General features: G+C 38.9%; 1 protein-coding gene across 2 annotated transcripts; it reads left to right on the top strand.

The window, feature by feature from the left end:
- The first annotated feature begins 6,416 nt into the window (after nt 1–6,416).
- Nucleotides 6,417–20,190, top strand: LOC149007852 (transcription factor E2FA-like). 2 transcript variants are annotated; one of them, XR_016175060.1, is made up of 15 exons: nt 6,417–6,898; nt 15,605–15,797; nt 15,987–16,043; nt 16,184–16,269; nt 16,354–16,442; nt 16,553–16,607; nt 17,049–17,101; nt 17,180–17,230; nt 17,333–17,381; nt 17,533–17,598; nt 17,682–17,758; nt 17,887–18,115; nt 18,568–18,637; nt 18,753–19,057; nt 19,177–20,190. XR_016175060.1 is itself a non-coding variant. In XM_089165642.1 (14 exons), exons 1-14 carry the CDS (start codon nt 6,695–6,697, stop codon nt 18,881–18,883), a joined length of 1,410 nt encoding a protein of 469 aa, XP_089021768.1. In that variant the 5' UTR covers nt 6,417–6,694; the 3' UTR covers nt 18,884–19,170. The 2 variants fall into 2 exon arrangements, 1 of the variants encoding a protein (XP_089021768.1); XM_089165642.1 differs by lacking the exon at nt 19,177–20,190 and having other exon boundaries at nt 18,753–19,170.
- Nucleotides 20,191–20,882: the final 692 nt, after the last annotated feature.

The following is a 20,882-nucleotide window of genomic DNA, read 5'->3' as shown; positions in this document are numbered from 1 at the left end:
AATGGTGTGGATTCATCCTTCTTGATGTAATGGTAAATTAACTGTGATGGTTCTATTCTCCCATCAGTGATCTTGATTAGATTATATCCAAAAATGGATCCTTGCATACGAATAAAGGATAGATATGATTGAAGGAGATGATGTGAATATTGAATCATTAGAATTCTAAGGTTTTGGTTTGTGCTTGTGTTGTAGGCTCCTTAAGGACAAAATTCGGATTTAGATCATCCAAAAATCAGATTAAAATTAGTAAATTAAAATTTGAAATTTCAGACTTAGAAGTAGTCTCGAATAGGGGCGGTCGCTTGAACAACCAACCGCCCCAAGCTACCACTGGGTCACAGTAGCCCAGTCAAGTTGGTTGTTGCTCTGTTTTGACTCCCATATTTAGTGTAACTTTGTAACCTATTTCTAGGCGATCTTTGAGGTATATTGGGACTATTGTGGGTGAGGTCTAAATGCACTTTAGTAAGCTTTTACAATTTTATAAGTAAGGACACATTCTTATATATAATGGGACATGATCTATGATGGACTGTTTGATTAAATGCATGCATCATTATTCTTATAACTTCCTATAATAGTATGATGAAATGATTAGTAGTTGAATATATACTATAGTACATGTTTAGATGTATTTCAATTACTTTATAATGTTGAATGATTGATTATGTAATGATTAGTTATGATGTGTTGTTACTATGGTGGAGGATATCCATTGCTTGGGATATCAGGGGTTGTGGTATGAGACACTGTTTACTAATGCCCCCAGCATTATCATGGTTGCTGGATGACACACCTAGGAGGTCTAGAATGCATAGTTAGGGACCCATACGTGCAACTGCTCTTTCAGTAGGGGAATTGAAGCCGAATGACCCGTGATAATGGTGATGTGACTCTGTTTCATCCTACAACGGTAGCCAGTCCGTGTGGAGATTCAATGGTCCACTATTGATCATGCAGTGGTAGAGTTGCATATGTTAGGGTTTGGGCTCATGGACATCCAAGGAGCGGCTTGGAGTCATGAGGGGACATGAGAGCATCCGCCCTAACAATATGTGGATGACCATAGGGTTAGGGAATGGAGTCCAACTGAGGTAACCAGTCCGTGAGGATTATCATTCCTTGGTAGAGAAGGAAACAAAACCAAGTTGGTAGGTGCCATAGGGGAAGTATATGGACTACATGTAGTATGTCACCATATGACCTTGCATTGGATTAGAAACCCCGACATGCGCCAATACTCATGCCAATGGTCGTGGTGAGAAAGTGTAGACCTAAACCCCAGCCATGGTTGATTGACAAGGACTGAACCCCTTCCCAGGGATCCAAACAAAGGTAACAAGTCTTTGAGGGATCAGAGTGACTAGACCTACCCAGACGAGGGCTGGTGTTATATCCTAAACATGTTTGCCATTTAGAGACTAGCATATTTAGATTCGAGCTACATCCATATACTTGCATATCATTCTTTATATATTTACTTACCTTGATACATTGCCGATATACATGTGAGATGTATTTCCTTACTGAGTTCATCAAAACTCATTCATTTTTGTATGTTACATTATATTATACAGATGGGTATACTGGATCAGGAGAAATTTCGTGTGACTAGAGCGACTCCTGTGAAGAGGTTGTGGAGGCGCCAATGGGAGACAGAGATGTATGTCATGAATCCTCCTGCGGATGCTTGGAGTGCTCTTATAGCACCCATTGATGGCAAAAGGAGACTTATAGCTCGACGTTTCAAGAAGTCAGTGGAGGAGAGCTGGATGGCTCCCTTCATTGCTAAATTAGAAGAGAAGACCCTCACCCAAGAGAGAGATAAAAGAATTAAACTGAATTAGTTTAAATTTGCTTCCGCTGATCTCGATAAATTTTGGAACATATACTTTATTTCTTTTATTTGATTTATCCTTTAGAGTATTTGGACTCCTGTAATATCTTTCTTTGAATTATTTGAATATATTCTTGAAATAATCCAAGCATTTATTTTTATTGATGGTAAACCGTGGATCTGTTGACAGTTCGTACCCATGGATTGTCAAGCGGGACCAATACCAGAGAGTGGGGTGTAACACTAGGACTTGGTTGACTTACCACCGGGCCGAAAGGCAATTGGGAACAAGTGGGTTCTCAAGATCAAGAGAAAAGCTAATGGATCTATTGAGAGATTTAAGGCTCATTTGGTGGCTAAGGACTACACCCAAAGAGAGGGTGTCAATTATGAGGAAACTTTTTCCCTTGTGGTTAGATTTGCCTCCATCCACCTTTTATTAGCCATAGTTGTTCAAATGGACTTAGAGATTTACCAAATGGATGTAAAGACTATTTTTCTCAATGGAGAACTTGAGGAAGAGATCTATATGGATCAACCTTAAGGCTTTGAAACTAAGGGACTAGAGCGCAAAGTGTGCAAGCTCAAGAGGTCCATATATGGCTTAAAGCAAGCATCTAGACAGTGGAATATGCGCTTCCACCAAGCTATGATGGAAAATGATTTTTCCAAGCTTGAGGAAGATCACTGCGTTTACACCAAGAGATTTGATGGTAATTATGTCATTCTAACCCTGTATGTAGATGACATACTCATGGCTAGAAATAGCAAGGAGCTATTGGAAACCATTAAGAAATGGCTGCCCTCCATATTTGATATGAAGGACATGGGTGAAGCAAGCTATGTGCTTGATGTCAAGATTGTAAGAAATAAGCAAAAGAGATTACTGGGTTTATCTCAAGAGACCTATATTGACAATGTCTTAAAGAGATACCAAATGCACAATTGCAAACCAATAAATACTCTAGTGGAGAAGGGTTTGCATTTGAACCTTGACATGGGTCCTAAGACTCTAGAGGAGAAAACCAAAATGGAAAGAGTTTTATATTCCAGTGTTGTGGGTAGCCTTATGTATACTATGATGTGTACTAGGCCGAATATTTTTTATGTAGTGGGTTTGCTTAGTCGATACTAATCAAATCCAAGCATAGAGAACGGAAACCGGTCAAGAGGATATTGAGATATCTCAGAGGAATAAATAACTACATGCTGTGTTACCAAGGATCAGATTTGCGATTGGTTGGCTATAGTGATCCCGACTGGGCTGGAGACATTGATGAGCACAAATCAACCTCTAGATATGTTTTTTTGCTAAATGGCGGGACCATTTCGTGGTGTGGCAAGAAGCAGACTTGAATGTCACTCTCGACCATGGAAGCAAAGTATGTGGCATGCTCAGCTACGGTATAGGAGATTGTTTGGTTGAGGAGGTTCCTATGACATACTGGAATTGTGTTGACATTCAAAGAGCATGTCCTTATCTTTAGTGATGGTACAAAAAATCTAAGTTATGTTAAGAACCTCAAGTATCATGGGAAGACCAAACATATGTAAGTGATATATCATTTTGTTAGAGACGCTGTGGCAAAAAAGAAAGTTGTAAAAACACATATCTACTAGTCAAATGGTCGCTGACCCTCTTTCCAAACCTATAGCCAAGGATGTTTTTATTTCTCATGTAAAGTCCTTGGGCTTGTATAGATTGTGACTTATTCATGTACTGAAACTTTCTTATTGAATGAGTTCATTCCAGCATTTGTTTTTTCACTTTCTGTGTGATCGTGTTCTTCTAGCATAAAACATGACATGTCAATAGGCATAAGAATGGCTCACTCACATGAGCATTCGCCTTTGGTGCTTTGGTAGTGAGCAGAGATGAGACGGATTGTGAATGACCTTGTGTAGGTCAATTCATAATCATGTTGTCGCATTGATTTTGGAATCAATATGAGATTCTATATGGTGAAGAGAATTGACATGAATGTTCCCATTATTCATGTTGCCTATAGAAGCCAATGCGAGTACTTTATGTGGCGTTGGAATAGCGACAATAAAGAAACTTGGATTAGGCGCAAGTGGTCCGACTAGACTAAGACCTGTATGGTGTTGAGATAGACATATGTTTTATTATGTATAGAATGTTCCATCATAGCATGCATATCATACTATGTGTGCTTAGCGACCATTGGAAATGAGAGGATGGATCCCTGCTCCTTTCATTGTGTGAGTCCTAGACTTTATGGTCCATTAGTGTCTTTAGTGACTTTTGATGACGTCATGAAACAGGGGGTTGATTTGGCTACTTTGGGGTGTTACTTATGATCATGATTGATTCAACCTAAAGGGGTATTATCGGGAAAAAAGTCAATCCCAAGTGTAGTGATGGTCTGGGGCGGAAGGAAATGTTTGATTCAACTACACCTTAAGAGTGTTTGTTGGCACTAGCTATATTAGTTACAGTAGCGAACATTTTAAGGACAAGAAGATGATCTCTCAAAGGGATCGAGATACATTTTGTCTAGTGAGTTTGAATAAACCTAGGACATTATGGTATACTAATGCTTATTTGATGTATTTCTTTCAGTGATTTTCTGGCTTTCTGGGAAGGTTTCTAGTTTGAGGCTCACGAGTGCAGGTATATCACTGGTCATAAGACCCATTTACCAGTATAACTTGTGGATGTTGGTGTCTAGGACACAAGTGGTCTATGTATCTGGGATACATAGTAGAGAGATGAAAAGGTGTATATCTGGGATATACATGTGTGTCTGGGACACACTATGATAGAGAGATCAAAATGTGTATATTATATACATGTGCGTCTCGGACACACTATGACAGTGTGATCGATACTTGTCCTTGTGCAAGTGGGAGATGTTGGGATTTATTAATATGCCCAAGGGCAATTTTGGAAGTTCACTTAATAGGCGGTTACCAAAATATAAAATATATCCTATATTTTGGTAACCATAACCGCAGGACCACTCTCCAAACAATTGAGTTACAAAATTCGATTTAAGAAACTTAGAAACGAGGAAAGCTTTCTGAAGGTTTTCTTCTCCCTTTTTGGTTTTTGATCTTCAACCATTCATCTACAACGATATTTGGGTTGTGGTCTTACTTCCGTTTCCGCGAGATTATGGAGGATTTGCCGTTGACGATTTCGTAGAGGAACGAGGACGTGGATTTTAGTTTTTTTCTGCTGCAATCTTTCTTATTTGGGATAAGCGAATCTAGGTAAGGATTATCCCCCATCTTTTGATAGATTAGTGAGAACCTACAGTTAGGTTCCGTAGATGGACCCCCATCAAATACATGTTGGAGAAGTTGAACAAGATAGCTTACTTGGAATACTGAATAATTTACTTGTCATAGGATATTAATCTACATCCAATGGACTTTCAAATGGAATCCAGTTCAAAATTCTCCTAAACAGATACAAATGCATGTTTCACTTATCCATTTGCATATAATTTTTTTGGAATATAAATGTGCTTTTCATATACAGGGGTTGGAGGTATTACATATACCATCAATGAGAGTTGAATCTAGGACCACTTCACTCAAAGGAATTGGGGATATTACCTTCTTCCTTTTTTTGGTAAACTGAGTTTTCATTTAGAACAAAAACACAAGGCAACAGAAAAGGAAGACTCCTGGAGCCAAGGAGAGGAAATCCGCCAAGAGGTCTTTCCCTGAATAGACCTGGCCTTCTAGGCTATAGAATCTGCCAACACATTGACTTCTCTAGGAATAAAGTGAAACAACACCTCAAAGGAGGGGAAACAAAAGATAAAATATCATCAACCACCACACTGACCCAAGGGAAGGGGGAGAGTTGACTCCGTTAAGCAGATCTACCATCGGCTTGCAATCAGATTCCAATATTATATCAACCATACCCAACCGGATACCCTCTATAAAATCAACCCTTATTGCCAGTGCCTCCCTACCTGAATATCATCGAAGGAGCACACCTGTGATACCGCACAAATGATATTACCAGAGCAATCACCAACCACAAAACCTATCCTTTTACTTACCAATTGAGCAACCTTGCCATGGTTATCCATTTACATATTATTATGATTGATCAAATTTGACATCCAATAATCATTCTCCACTTAGTATTTTATGATTTATGGGAAGAATATAAATTGGGCCCCACTTGTGTATTGCTCCATATACCATTTTTCCACCACAACCACTTAGAGATTGCCACATGGCGTCATAGACTGTTTAGGGTTTGGTGGAGGATTGGAAAGAGAGAGGCTGGAGCTTGGGGGTGTGGAGAAAGCGCGCCAAAGAATCACGACATGTATAGTCTTTGTTGACAATGACAACAAAAAGGCGGCAATTGCCGATTCGAACCAACTCACATATATTATTATTTTTCAGAAAATAGATATAAATGAATAAATTAAAATTTCCACACGTGTCATCCTTCTATCGCTTTATCACACACGCGAGTTCGCTTGGACCTTATTATTGATTTTTATTCTTATTTATTTCATATTTATAAATAATATAAAATTTATGTATCGTGTTCCCTCCATAGATATCTAAAACTAAAATTCCCTCTTTCCCTCGTTTTCTGCTCTCCCCGCTTTTTCAACCTTCGTTTTTTTCCCTCTTCGTCCCAAGAACTCCCAGATCGCATTCCTTTTCTCGGATTTGCTCAATTTATGCATAATTTTGCTTGGAATCTTCAATCTGCTTCGATTGTCGGAGGTTGCAGCAGCTTTGGAATCGAGATGTATCGATCCAGATCGCGTTGAAACCGAAGAAAAAGAGGGTTTCTTTCTTTAATCGTTCCAACAAATTGAAATTCGCGGGGAACTACTCAAATTTTGGATGTCTGGCGCCCGAGCTCCAAATCGCTTGGCGCAGCCGTCAGGGCAGATCTTCCACCAACAGCAACAACAATCCTTCAAGCGTCATCTTCCCTTCTCAACCACGAAGCCGCCATTCGTGCCGGCTGATGATTACCACCACTTCCCCTTGGAGAATCAAATGGTTCCTGAGGAGGAACCTGAAGCAATAGTTGTCAGAACTACTGTGAGTTTTACTGGGTTACGTATTTCTTGGGTTCTGTCACTTCTGGGTTGTGGTTTTCTTCATTGTGTGAAGAGAATTTGTTTCTGCTTGAGTTCTTTCGTTGTAGTTTTCTTGTGTGAAGAGAATTTTACGGTGATTTGCTTCTTTGGATGCTTCTGGTTGTCTGTTGCTGCGTGGCTTTTTCTGGATATTTGAGTAAATTTGTTGATACCTCTTAAAAACAGGTACATCATATATTTATATATAAAGTGTAGTACAGACTATGATAGCTCCATGGCTATTTACAGAAATTATTATATTCCTTAATAAGGAATAGAATATGTGTCTGTAAATACTGGAACTGGTGGCTTTGTTTTTCTATACTTCTGCTGAGAATGGGTTCAAATTCTGAGAGTTTCACAATGCATCTGTTCGCCGTAGTATGCTTGAATGGAATGGTTAGCTTGGTAGAGAAATCCTTTGGTTTACTTTATGGTTTAGTTTCCACAGGGCTTATATTATTTTGGTCAGTGTTCATGATCCATAATTTGCTCGTTAATTTTGTATGAGAGGCTGAGAGTGGTTGGGATTGATTGAGTAGTACAGATGTCTACAGTGCCAAATAAGAGGAAAAAAGCCCAGTGAATTGAGGTTACCTACGGACGCATGACTCGTGATTCCGAGTCTCAGTTGGGTCTGGTTGCTGAATCTCGAATTCATAAATGAAATAAAAAGGGGAAGAACTGCCAAACGACTTCTAGTGTTTAAGAGAATAGATTCTGGACAGTGTTTTGATAAATTGGGATAGGGAAGGGGGATCCACTGCTGTCCTCAAAATGCACTCCAGGGACAGTAAAAATCTGGTACCTTGTGTTATTCTGTTGTTCTGGAATTCCTCTTTAACCATGGCTGTGGGTCACTTAGTTGAAAGGAAGTGGTCGTGTGTTTGACTTGATCTAGTTTTCACATATGGGATTGAAACTTGGATGTATCTTTTTGATGGACTGAACCACGCTTGGAGTTTTCGTAAATGCATTAAAGCCTAAAAGATATGGTATCATTGACATTTGCATGGAGGGCACTAATTTCAATGATTAGCCCTGATAGTTGCACTGTGCGGGATTATTATTTTTTGTTTAGTAATATGTCTCAGTTTCTCATTATTTTGTTTGATTAGTTGATAAATATGTTTACTAAAAGAAGTGCTGGAACGTTAGGGGAACCGTTTCTCTGCCCTAACTCCCCATTCCACCAGAACTTGGGCTTGATCTAAGCCTTGGTTTTTCAGCCATCAATCTACTTCTTTGCTGGGATTCAGTCCTATGGTTCAGCTTGTGGATTGGATTAACACTGATGCTGTTAAGGGAAGCTTAGACCTATCAAATGCTTGAGTACTATCTGTAATTGATTCAAATGCTTTTATGTAGGACTAACTTTAAACAAATAAATAATTAATCTTAGAGAATTGAAATCACTTGAAAAGAAATTCGGAGACCAAACGCTGTGAATATTGTCCAATTGGGTCAATGGGGGCATTAGAAGACTTTATTTGACCATGGTTTGGTATCCATTGTCCTTAGGTTCTTTTTGGGTTTATTAATGTGATGGGCGTAATATAGAAGCCCAGAAATTGGGTGTAATTTAAGTACAAGGAATTAATAGTTAGGAACAGTTAGATTTTATAGAAGTGGTTTATTCAAGTCTCATGTTGGAGTTGTAATCTTAGTTAGGATTTGACAATGACACCCTTTAGTTTGAGTTCTAGTTCCATTTTTAGACTTATAGAGTAATTTACTGATACTCAGTCGCCATCAATTAGAGATGATTTGTGTATATTATACTGTTTTCTGAGAGCGTTGGTGCTGTTGAGCAATGCATGTAGGATTGGCATTCCAAAAAACATCTTCGTCCCAAGAACATCTTCAACTACTTACGAAGCTTTTCAGAAGACCTTCAATAATAGTAACTTGATTCATTTCTAAACCCAATTCTTCTTCTATTGCTCTAACCACAAGCCCTATCAATCACCCTTTCTTTTTCACTTTTCCAACTTTAAGACCGAGATCAGACCTAGCCAGCCTTCAACGAAAGTACGAGACCCCAAACTCTGATTATTTCATGTTCATATGGAGAACTCAATCTCCTTTGCAGTCCCATCCAGCCATTGAAGTCCCAACAACTTCCACCTCAGGTTTTTGCTGGGAAATCCTAATGTCTTCCCAGAGCTAACTAGCAATCAAAATTATCCCATATTTGGATTGAATCTCCCCCATACCATGTGGGGAACTCAATCTTAGCCGCAACATCATCTGACCATCAAAAACTGTAGACTTCTTTATCTTCTTTCCTGCAACCGGGAAACCGAACTCTAGTCTTGTGATATACTAATTTCAGCAGTTATCCACCATTAACAAAACGCGAAACCGTCATTGATATACAATCTGCTACACTCACTTGAATTTGACCTAAAAACCCAATTTGACCTACCCAAGCTTACCAGTTCCTCCTAGTTGGTCTCTGCCAATCTAGGACTACATTACTCCATGCCCAGAACCTTTTTTTTTTAATTTGTTTTGCCTCAACACTGACTGACCTGTTAAAAGAGGAAGGTATTATTTCGAATTACTTTCTACCAATTGACTGAAAGTTCATCTCTCTATCCTACTATTCAGAACCTTATGAACTGAAGCTAAACCAACCCAAATATAGTGTCATTTGTGGATTCTCAGGGCAAAAAAAAAAGTGCTAGTATGTCTAATGCCATTTTATTTATTTATTATTTTTTTTGGGTGGTTTGAGGGGAGAGGGAGATACATTCATACACAGTATGTAGGATCATCTTTTTGGGTTTCAGCACCTTCGCTCGTAGGTGCTTTCAACATCCTGGAGCACCTCACTGCCTAGGTGATATCATAATAACTATTGCGTTCTTGATAACTCCCTTTTATTCCTCTTAGGAATGAGAATGAATTTCGTGTTAAGGTATATTTTTCTTTTGTTTCTGTCCCAACATTGGATCATAGTTTACGAGTCCTAACCTATTGTCCTCTCAAGATTGGTGCCAATGTTTACTTCATGCATTTAATGGTCATCATACTATCACTTGTGCTGCCTCTGAGATTCATTGTTATTTGTCACTAACTAGTTCTTGAGTCTTAACTACTTGAAAGTAGTCTATTAGGAATATCTTTAATATTGCAAAAAAGAAGGTGGCCCCTAGCTGATTCGTTTCACTCTAGGGCTACATCAGTGACATTCTTACCTTTTTCTTGACCTAAAATTTGAGTTAACAGGTAGTGTGGTTTGAGAGAAACTTGATTTATCATAGTATAAAAGCAGTTTCATCTCAACATGCTCTGATAATTAAATCTGGTGGTGTTTCACTGTGTCTAAAGCATGGTTGGAGAATTCTTTCTCGCCACCAATTTCGCCATGCTAGAAAACTGAGATCTCGACTAAGATGGCAAGATCTCGGTCAAGATATGGAAATTTTGATCAGCCAACTCGAGGGCCCATCTTGGAGGTTTTTAAGGTCTAGGTTGGGCTTAAACTTGGTAGTTAGCTTGATTTAGGCCTTTTGAACAACTGGTGACCTTTGATTTGTGAGAAAACAATCCAAAGTATGAATTCTAAGTCAACATTAAGCTTGAAATCCAAATGCTACAAAATTAGGGACATCAGGTTTATACAACATGAAGTACAAAACCTTTAAGACATAAATGAAAAGCAAGTGTATCAAATATATCAAATAAGTTAAATATCATAAATATTCCATCAATGTGAGTATCACAATTTTGACTCTCAAGAATAGAATAATAAAATTATACAGCCATTAGAAGTTCTATATAAGTCATAATTCATACAACAAGAATGGGATGAGATAAAAAATTCATTCAAGCCCTAGTCCCAACTCCAGCATTAGCTCTAGCAACACCACTAGCACGAGCACATTGTATACCGGTGCCTACACGTCGACCCTCCAACTCCATTAGGCGGTCTGCTACATATTCCCTTATAGGATTAGGAAGCAAGGCACATAGGTGTATGACAGTAGCCACCAGCCACATGTCACTTGAACTGGCATTTGCCTCTATTGAGGGCTTTGCCATAGTAGTTGCATGTGATTCTCTGGCCTCATGGATCTGCAGCAACTCCATGTTGCCAACAACATCATTGTCATCCTTGGTTGAAGATCTACGTGAAATGGGCTTGATTATTCTTCCTTTGGTGTTGTAGATGTATTAAGAGTAGTTACAAGTGAAAATTCGGCTGAAATCCACAAGAAATCAGGCGAAAATTGAGAGTTCCGGCGAGATATGGCGAGATCACAAGCAAGTTGTGGGAATTCTGAGATCTCGGCAAGATTGCTCAGATCTTGCAAGATCTTGAGCAATCTTGCTGAGATCTCAAACCATGAAGCCACTACAATAAAGATCCGCATTAGTCTGAGCCTCTGAGCTTGTTACATTGTGTGCCTCAGTTGTGTCCATGGGTACACATGGATCTTCATACCATCGGGGTGTAGTAGTATTAATGTCTTGGGCTTCACCTAGGCATCTAAGGGTAGGGCAGCAACTCTGAGGGTTAATTAGGGGTTGGATTTGGATCTGGATCACCTAATCAATTTAGTTACCTAACAGGTTTAGGATTGGGTTAGGCCTTTCACCGAAGCAACAAGACCTTGAAAGCTGCTTTTTTAAGTGTCAATAGTAGAACGTTTTGTCAATCGGGGAAGGTGACAACACCTGAAGATATCAGATGTGAAAATGTTGACATAATTAACGAGAAATCCTGTGATAAACACAACCGTCTGCTAGTGGAAGGCTTTCTGCATTCAATCAATCTACGCAGAGTGAATCAGTTCCTAAGGAACCCCTGAAAGGGCTGCGGTCTTATGGGTAGTGGTGGAGGCTATTTTTGAGTCCGTTAGATGTTATTGTAAGGGTTTATATGGAACATGAAAATTTGATAATGAGAAGTTTTTGTTGTTCTTCTCTACTTTTGTGGAGAGATTTTGTTGTGTTAAATCAAGGCTGGTGGTTGGTGTTTGATCCATTCAAAACCTTGGTTTGAAGTCCAAGTGGTTCATTAGTGCGATTGGTGTCTAGTTCAATCAACTCCTTGAAAATGAAGCCCAGGAGGTTCAATCAATGCTATCCTTAAACCAATTTGAAGTTTTCAAGTTTTCTAGTTCGAATTCAAGTTTTTCTTCAACTTCTTCAAAGATCCCATTCAAGTTCTTGATTTTGAATTTTGATTTAAATTTCAAAATCAAGTTAGCTGCTGCTTTGAAACACCTACAACTATTCTTCTCTTCTTTGCCTCTAAGAGGTTATATACAAAGTCATTTTTGTGAGAAATTTGCCCAGCCAAATCTAACTATTTAAACCAGTCAAGATTTTGATGAATTTTCTGCTAGCCATAAGGGAGACTCAAACCAAATTTCATATCCATCTACTCAATAGCTTGTCTGAAAGTACCCTTATACCCTTCAATCATATTTCTACTAGAAATGCTCCGTAACTCCAGATTTAGCTACCTGATTCAATTTCCTCTCTCTCCTAGTGCTTACAACCTATTGTCTCTGTCCCTCTCTCACTTCCCCTTTCTTCCCCTTTTTCCCTTTCCTTGCTTCTGTGACTCCTTATCTCGAGGTTGCTACCTGCTATTTCCCCTTTCCTCTTTCAGTTTGTTCCTTAACCCCACCTCTCTCCTCTCCTTCTTTGCCCCAAATCCAACGTGCTTCCTCTGATCCTTCCTTTTCTCATTTCTCTGCATTGTATAACATCCCCTCTTCTCATCTCTCTCTCTTCCTTCTTCGTCTTTCATCCCTTTTTCCTCTCTTGCCCCTATGGGCTCTGCCATTCCCTTTGACTGCACCCCCTCCTCTTGGGCCCCCTATTCTTTTCCCTTTTTGGGCTTGGGCCTCTGACTTGTCCCCTTCTCCTTGCACCCAGGCCTATGTCTGTCTGCCGACTCATCCCTCCCCTCTGTGGCCCAAACTACCTCTTCCTTCCCCTTTTTTCTTATACCTAGCCCATTTATCTCCTCCTCCTCTCTCAGCCCCTCAATCTCTTGCAACCCAATCCGTCAGTCCTCCTCCCGATCCCTCCTTGTTCAGTTTGGGTCACCCCACCATCGGTTTGCCATCCCCCATTTGTATGTCACCTCCTGACCCTTCTTTTGGGCAGCATAGCCAGTCTTTGAGCACTTTGAGTACCTCCATGGATGCTCTTGAGATTGAGCACGGAGGCCCTTCTAAATCGAAAATGACCTCTCCCCCTTCCTGAAGTCGTAGAAGTAGCAGCCACACTACCAAAGGGCACCACCATCTGGACAAAAACTTTCTTGTCAATTTCTAGCCTCCTAAGAATACAAAGAAAAATAGAACATCCTAATTTTTTGGTTTTCTTTGGCCTTTGGCTTTTGCTTTATTCCTTGTATCTTGCTTATTTTGTTAGGGCCTCTGTAGCTTTGTGAGGCCCACACCCTGTGTTCTTCTTTGTACTCTCTCCCCTCCCCCCCCCCTCACCTTTTAGTGATGAATTCTTTATGGACCCTCCCCCCCCCCCCCCCCAAAAAAAAAAAATAATAATAATAATAAAGTTTCCAATATTATTTTACCTTACATCAACTTGATATAACCCCCATGATCAACCCTAGCCCTATCTGTTAAGTGGACCCCACCTTTTTTGCTGACCTGCTCGAACTTGGTTGATTCATACAAGATACTGGTTTATTGGCTTGTGGTTGGTCCCTTTCAATCCAGAGCTGTATCACTGGCATTGAAGAAGTCAATGGATATATTCATCAGTATTTTTCAGATTGACTAGGGAGTCAGGATTATTTTGGTATTGAAGCTCACTACAAGAAGGGTATCAGCTTGTTTCAAAGGCAAAATGTTAGGACCTTCTCTCTAAAACTGGAATTTTATGCTGCAAGCCTGTCGACGATCTATGCATATCCTAATGTGAAACTCAGGGTGAATCATGTTTAAGACTACAAGGCAAAATTTCAATATAGAGAACTCGTTGGGAAACTTATTCATTTGACTGCCACTCATTTGAGCAGTCTTCAGTCAATTTACGGAGTGTCCTTAGCAAGCTTGCTGGATGCTACTGCTTGCATTCTGAGTTATCTTAACGATGCTCCTATAAAGGGCATCATATATTGTTATCATGTTGATGTTATGGGTTATTTTGGTGCTGATTGGGCTGGAATTGCTGATGATCATCCCTTGACCATTGGTTATTGTAAATTTGTTAATGGTAAATTGTTTTCATGGGTTAGGTTGGCAGGGAATGAGTATAGAGGTATGACTCATACTGCTGCCAAGTTGATGTGTGAACTCTCCTACAAGAATTGGGTTCCGTAGTTCCTATATTGGGCAGCAATTCATATCCCTAGCAGTTGAGCTTTTTATTTGAGGACTAAGCATTAAAAGGTCAATTGTCATTTGTACAGAATGTTCCCATGCAGAGGATTATTCAACTCCTTTTGTCAACTCTACCAACCAGTTTGGTAATTTTTTCACAAAGGTATTGTTTTGCCCTGTGTTCCTTGGTTGTTATTCCAACCTGGGTATGGAAGGTTATATATCCAGCTTGAAGCGGCTATTCGATTTTGTTCTTGGTCGGGTGTCTCTAGACCTAATTTCATTAGGAATATGGTAATATTAGAATTTTCTTATGTTACAGTAGTTTAGATTGCTTTCCTATTGTTGTCATGTTGTAGTGTAGGTGTTTGGTTCACATTGTGTTTCAGTTGAACAATTTAACCTTTATCATGCATTAATATAATAACCTGGCTGTACCACTACGAATATTCTATTCTATCCCACAACCATTTTATTTCTGTCTCCCTTCTCTTGTTTCTTTTGTTCTAGAATAATTGCAGAGCTTTGTTGGATCTCCCCCCAACCATCTTGGATGTGGTTTTGTTGTAAATTATTCCAACATCTGATCTCACGCATCTAGGCATTCTTTTTTCCCCTAAATTCTGTTTTCCTTGATGGGGCTTGCTTAAAAGAATAAAAAATAAAAACTTAAATAAAAGCTACCAACATTTGGAGTTGAGTTGAGGGCCATAGGACGGCTGGCTCCTGGCTCAACATATGACGAGTTGAATTTGATAGCCATGCATATGGGTGTGCATGTGGGTTAACATGGGTTAAAGTGATTTTCAAGAACAACATTAATTTGAGTCAATTTATTTGGTTGGAAAGACATTTAGTACGTAGCTGACCTCAATTAATCAACATTAGTGGATATGGAAATGTAGTGTCATTGGTAATTTCCAATTTATGTTGCTGTGGAACCACTTCCAAGGATTTTCTGCTGTATGGGGTTAGTTTGTTCTATTTGTACAAATACTTCCGCCTCTTTGTCTGAAAACCTTGGTACATGCAGCCTTTGCTTGGTATTTGGTTTCTAGATTTGGAAGACATTTGTTTGATTGACATGTGCACACTGCCCAGCCTTCTTATTTTATTATTGCGGGTTATATTTTCTTTTTCCTTTTTAGTCATTGCCTAAAATGTTTTGTACTTTGATTAGAGTTAGTCTTTACCATAACGATTACAGCTAAAATTTGGAACAATTATATCCCATAGAAAAATATTTTATCATGGACTTTATTATTAACAATTCTGTCCAAACTACTATCACAATTAATTTGATTACTTAAGGCTTGCTGATACCAATGGAGTATATATGACACCTTTTCCAGCCCGTGAAGCGGAATAATGAAACAGAAGACTTTGAAGCTGAGTCTGCTGAGTGGACTACCAGTCCTGGATTCACTGAAGTGGTCAACAGCCCCATCCACACCCCTGTATCAGGAAAAGGGGGCAGGACCCAGAACAAATCGAAAGTCTCAAAACAAAGTAAAGCTGGGCCTCAAACTCCCATGTCAAATGCAGGTGAGATCCCCCCCCCCCCCCCCCCCATAATTATGTTTCAGCAATTTTTTTCGTCACTGGATCTTTGTGAAAGTTCATTTTCTCCAAAATGATTGTTCATTATTGTGTATATGTTGGGTGAAAGAAGGCGTACAAAAAATAAGGGGGAATAAAGAGGGAATATTTGATACAACATGTGTGCAATTTCAGGTTCTCCTGGCAATGCGCTCACTCCACTTGGTACTTGTCGTTATGACAGTTCTCTAGGTAATATAACTTGTGGCTGTTCTTGATTCTTTGCCTTTATCGTCAGCATTATGATAAATGCTACTGTTTTTGCACTATTTTTTTTTTAAGAGCATCCACTGTTCAAAGCAAGTAATTGATGTGCTTTTGAGTCTTATCAGGTCTCTTAACAAAAAAGTTCATCGATTTGATAAAGCACGCAGAAGATGGCATTCTTGATTTAAACAAAGCTGCTGAAACTCTGAAAGTGAGCATTACAATAATCAATCTCTGATGGGATGTGGTAGAATGTCAGTATATTCCATTGATAGGAGGACTTTCAAATTTATAGGTACAGAAGAGGAGGATATATGACATAACAAATGTCTTGGAAGGAATTGGGCTTATAGAGAAAAAGCTAAAGAACAGAATACGCTGGAAGTAATTTGAAATTCCTTTGCATTTTTTGAGGCTGAGTGACTTTATTTAATTTTGGTGCTATGAAATTAACACACATGAGTTTTTAACTAATATCTTTTTGTTTTTAATAGGGGACTTGATGTTTCAAGGCCGGGGGAGGTTGATGATGATGTGTCTACTTTGCAGGTATGTTGAAGCTCTTTTTGGTTCATTTCCTTGCAGATACAGAGATGGCTTGGGTGATCATACCATTGAACTGTTTTTAAAAATTTTTTCATTTAAGAATCAGCATCCCTAGGACATTAAGGAATGCTGTTTCATCAAGTATGAAACCCAGCTCAAACAGCATGAAAATGCCATTCACCTTAAAAAGGCGAAACTCTAACATTGTGTGATAACACATCGAAGCATGCTCCATCTCCTAACCACAAACCAATGACTGACCATGCACACGACCACATGAACACTTATGCATGCCTGCATATAGCTTGATTTATTTTGATTGATAGTCAGTCAACAAATTTTGGTGAGGTGATGAAGTTGGGTTCAGCCCCAGATTGTAGAATTTGTTTTGTAACTTCGTGGTGTTTAGTAAAAAGAATTAATTATGTGATTTTTCCCCTGCAGGCAGAAGTTGAAAAGCTTTCCATGGAGGAGCAGAGATTAGATGAGCGAACAAGGTTCTATATTAATTTAACTGCTAGCCCAGTTGTATGACGTTGCTATACTACTTGATGCTAATACGATATTTGCTGCAGGGAAGTGCAAGAAAAGTTGAGAGACCTCAGTGAGGACGGCAACAATCAAGAGTAGATTATTGTGCCCTCTTGCCTGTTCTAAGATTCTGTTATTTGCAGTGGTACATCAATTAACTCCAGAGTCACTGATTTCTACTTCCTCTGACATTTTAGGTGGCTTTTTGTAACTGAAGACGACATCAAAAGCCTACCCTGCTTCCAGGTTGGTGATTTTGATGCATTTTCTTATGAAACATACTTTCAGTATAGTAAATGTTTTAGTTTCCAAGTAAATTGTGAGACCTCTGTGAGGGTGAAAATTCAAGTTTACTGTTTGTAGATAGATTGAATGTCTATTCTATCCCTTCTTGCAGAATGAGACCCTGATAGCAATTAAAGCTCCACATGGAACTACTCTAGAAGTCCCTGATCCTGATGAGGTAGTTACATTACAGGAATGACTAACGATGGGAAGTTCTACATTTACTATTTTGATGCATTGTCAAATTTTTATTTCTGACAGGAAGTTGATTATCCTCAAAGGAGATACAGAATTGTACTTAGAAGCACCATGGGTCCTATTGATGTTTACCTTGTCAGGTAGTATTGCTATTTGCTAGTACAAAAAGAGTCTTGAACAATGTGCCAATTTGATTGTTGATAGCATGGATGATCTTTTAGGGATTTCCTCAGTGCATTTTTTTTTCTTTCTTTTCTTTTCTATGTAGTCAATTTGAAGAGAAGTTTGAGGAGTTGAATGGTGTTGAGGCACCTCCAAGTCTCCCGGTTGCATCAATTTCAGCTCCCCAAGAGAATACTGCTGCAACGATGGTTACTGAGGGCAGAGGGAAAGAGATAGAACCGCATGGACAAGACATGCATATGATGTGCTCAGATCCGAATTCCTCTCAAGACTTTGGAGGTGGTATCATGAAGATTGTACCCTCAGATGTTGATGTACGTGACTGATCTAGAGTCTGATGGTTTATTAATTTATGCTGATCTATTACCTTCTCTTTTTCTTTTCTTTTTTTTTTTTTTTTTTTTTATTTTTATTTTTTTTTTGGGGGGGGGGGGGGAACTGTACTGAAAGTATATGTTGATTCTTCTGATTGGATGATGAAATCTAGGGTTTTCAGTGAGCTACTTGAACATAAAGATCTATTATAGCACAAACATAAATCTATGTACAGAAATTGCTGTTTGTTTCTCCTACTCATTTAAAATTCTGCATTGCTTTAAGACCTTACTTTGGTCATCATAAACTTAATTATTTTTTCTTTTGAGTGTGTTGGACATTATTTTCTTCCATATGTAGGTCTTTTGTGTCTGCTGGTCATGTTGAAAAGCTGCCTTCTTTTTTCCTTTCTCTGGTCATTTTGAATTCAATTATTCTTTTCCTTTTGCAGATTGATGAAGATTACTGGTTGGTATCAGATGGTGGAGGCCGCAGCTTGACAGACACATGGAAGACAGAACGTATCCTTTCTGCAGCTTGTTCTTATTCATTCCCTTACTGTTTCTCTTTCTTTGTTCCAACCCCCCTGCCCCCAACAACTTTTTCTTTCGACTGGTCACCTTGACTCCTATGTAGCTGGTTTAGAATGGGGTGATGTGGATACACTTCATGTAGATGATTTTGAGATGCCTGATATAATCATGCCACAGCCACGAACCCCTCCATCTGGTGTTGCAGAAGTGCCATCTAATGGTAACTCCAATTAGAGATCATTGGTCTCTGCTTGCAGAATTGATCAACCTCTGCTGTTTGGCATCAGTGCCCCTAGAACCCACCCATATGTATTTTATCGATTCAACTGGAGGGGAAGTGAACAACGTAGAAAAGAAGACCGGCTGCAAGATCTCGTGAGAAATTGCCTCGTGAGAGTGAGTGAGAAGGTAGGTTGTAGCTAGCTAGTTCAATGTACAGTTGAGTGATTTGTTGATACAGTGATTCAGTTATCAATAAAAATTGTTGTTGTAAGCCTCTATTTGGATGTGCATTTTTTCTACCTCAGCTCTAGTGTAGCGGCTCATCAACCAGTAGGATGATCATAGCAAATGGCAAGCTTGCATCCATTCCTTTGTGGATACTACTGTCATGAAGAACATTGGGAGTGAAGCTACATGCTTAAAGTTGATACATATAGTGGTATAGGTGAATTTCTCATTGCTCATGTTTATTCGGTAATTTTTTATTTACTAGTGTATATTTATTTGAACTTCAAACATTGTACTCAATGAATTTGTTTGTTACTACACGGGTATCTCCAACATGGCTTTTAAACATGGCTTTCTTGGATCATGAAATGTGGTATTTGAGAGTTTTAATGGTTATGATATCATCATATTTCGATATGAAAAAATGACACATGTCACGATCTAACAGCTGGTAAATACTCATATAGTAAAAAACAAAGGCAATGCTTGATGGGCTATTTAGAAACCCACAAATATAGTGGGCTTGACAAAACGTCTTTGAAAGGTTGAAAGTTTTCTTCCACTAGGGTAAGAAGAGTTACACTTAGGGTTATTATTACTCTCCTTATAAGTGAAGCTCTAAAATGGTCGTCCTATTGTTTGAAACCCATCCTATCCAGTGGTGCGTATTGGTAAGCCTTTTCACCATGGGCAAAGAAATTCCTTGAAGTATTGAAAGAGGCTTAGAGAAGTATAGAAATCAAAACTTGCAAAGAAGTGCTTCTAATTGAAAGATGATAACAAGTGATCATTATATTAATACTTCTACCAGAAAGAAAAATATCATCGTATTAATGCATAAATCGGATTTCTCCATGAAAAAAGGACTCAGAAAGTCAATCAAACAATCTGAGCAATGAAAGCAAATAATAAAGAGCAATAAAAGAAACCCTGTAGAGGAGTGAAACTAAAACCCAATGCATGGTCAACAAGTTTGGATCACACTGTACTGTACGTAAGACAATTGTATCAATAGTCAAACTTGGTCCAAATCCTATAATTTTGCAAGTAAGCAATCTATAATTTAAGCCACTAAAGTGAGATGCCCAAAGTTTTACCCCCATTATAGTGTACAGACTGTAAAAAATTCAAATAGGAATTTTGGATTTGATCCAAAAAAGAAAAAGGGAAAGAAGATGGAAATTCTATAGGTAGAAGTTCGGGAGAACCCTAAAGGGCTTAGATTAGCAAGTAGACTTAGGGGTGTCAATTATGGGATAGAATCGAATTGGCTCATTAAGACTCAAACTAGACTAACAAAATTATGACTTGGTATCAGTTTTTCAGCTTCTGACTGCCGTTTACATGATCCTCAGGACCAGCTCCACCACTACCATGGCTTCTCCTCTGATTTCACCTACCAACATAATTTTTCTCCTACTTGTAAAGCTTGATCGAAGCAACTATTTCCTCTGGAAATCGCAATTTCTTCCTTTACTTCATGCACATGACATTTATGGCTATGTTGATGGAACCAATCCAACTCCTCCTCAAACCATACTCAATCCATCCACCACATCACTCACATCAACCTCCATTCCTAACCCTACATATTCTCAATGGCGCAAGCAAGACTAGATGATCTTATCTTGGATCATCTCCTCCCTTTCTGAAAGTACTCTTTCTCAAATTGTTGGTCTCACCACTTCCCACGTTGCTTGGAATTCTCTTGAACGGACTTATGCCTCCCAATCTCAAGCCCACATAATGCAATTGAAATACCAACTCTTGCAAATTCGCAAAA

Source organism: Hakea prostrata, chromosome 8 (assembly GCF_041222555.1).
Source record: "Hakea prostrata isolate BN-2017 chromosome 8, UWA_Hpros_2, whole genome shotgun sequence".
Classification (NCBI taxonomy): Eukaryota; Viridiplantae; Streptophyta; class Magnoliopsida; order Proteales; family Proteaceae; genus Hakea; species Hakea prostrata.
Note: the sequence above shows the minus strand (reverse complement) of the source record. Positions and strands in the feature narration are given on the sequence as shown.

What these genes read in the sequence shown, in the direction of transcription:
- LOC149007852 (XM_089165642.1), top strand. Translation starts at nt 6,695, where the DNA reads ATGTCTGGCGCCCGAGCTCCAAATCGCTTGGCGCAGCCGTCAGGGCAG. An exon ending in CAATAGTTGTCAGAACTACT is followed by an intron (nt 6,899 to 15,604) that starts GTGAGTTTTACT and finishes CACCTTTTCCAG; the next exon opens with CCCGTGAAGCGGAATAATGA. An exon ending in AAGAACAGAATACGCTGGAA is followed by an intron (nt 16,443 to 16,552) that starts GTAATTTGAAAT and finishes TGTTTTTAATAG; the next exon opens with GGGACTTGATGTTTCAAGGC.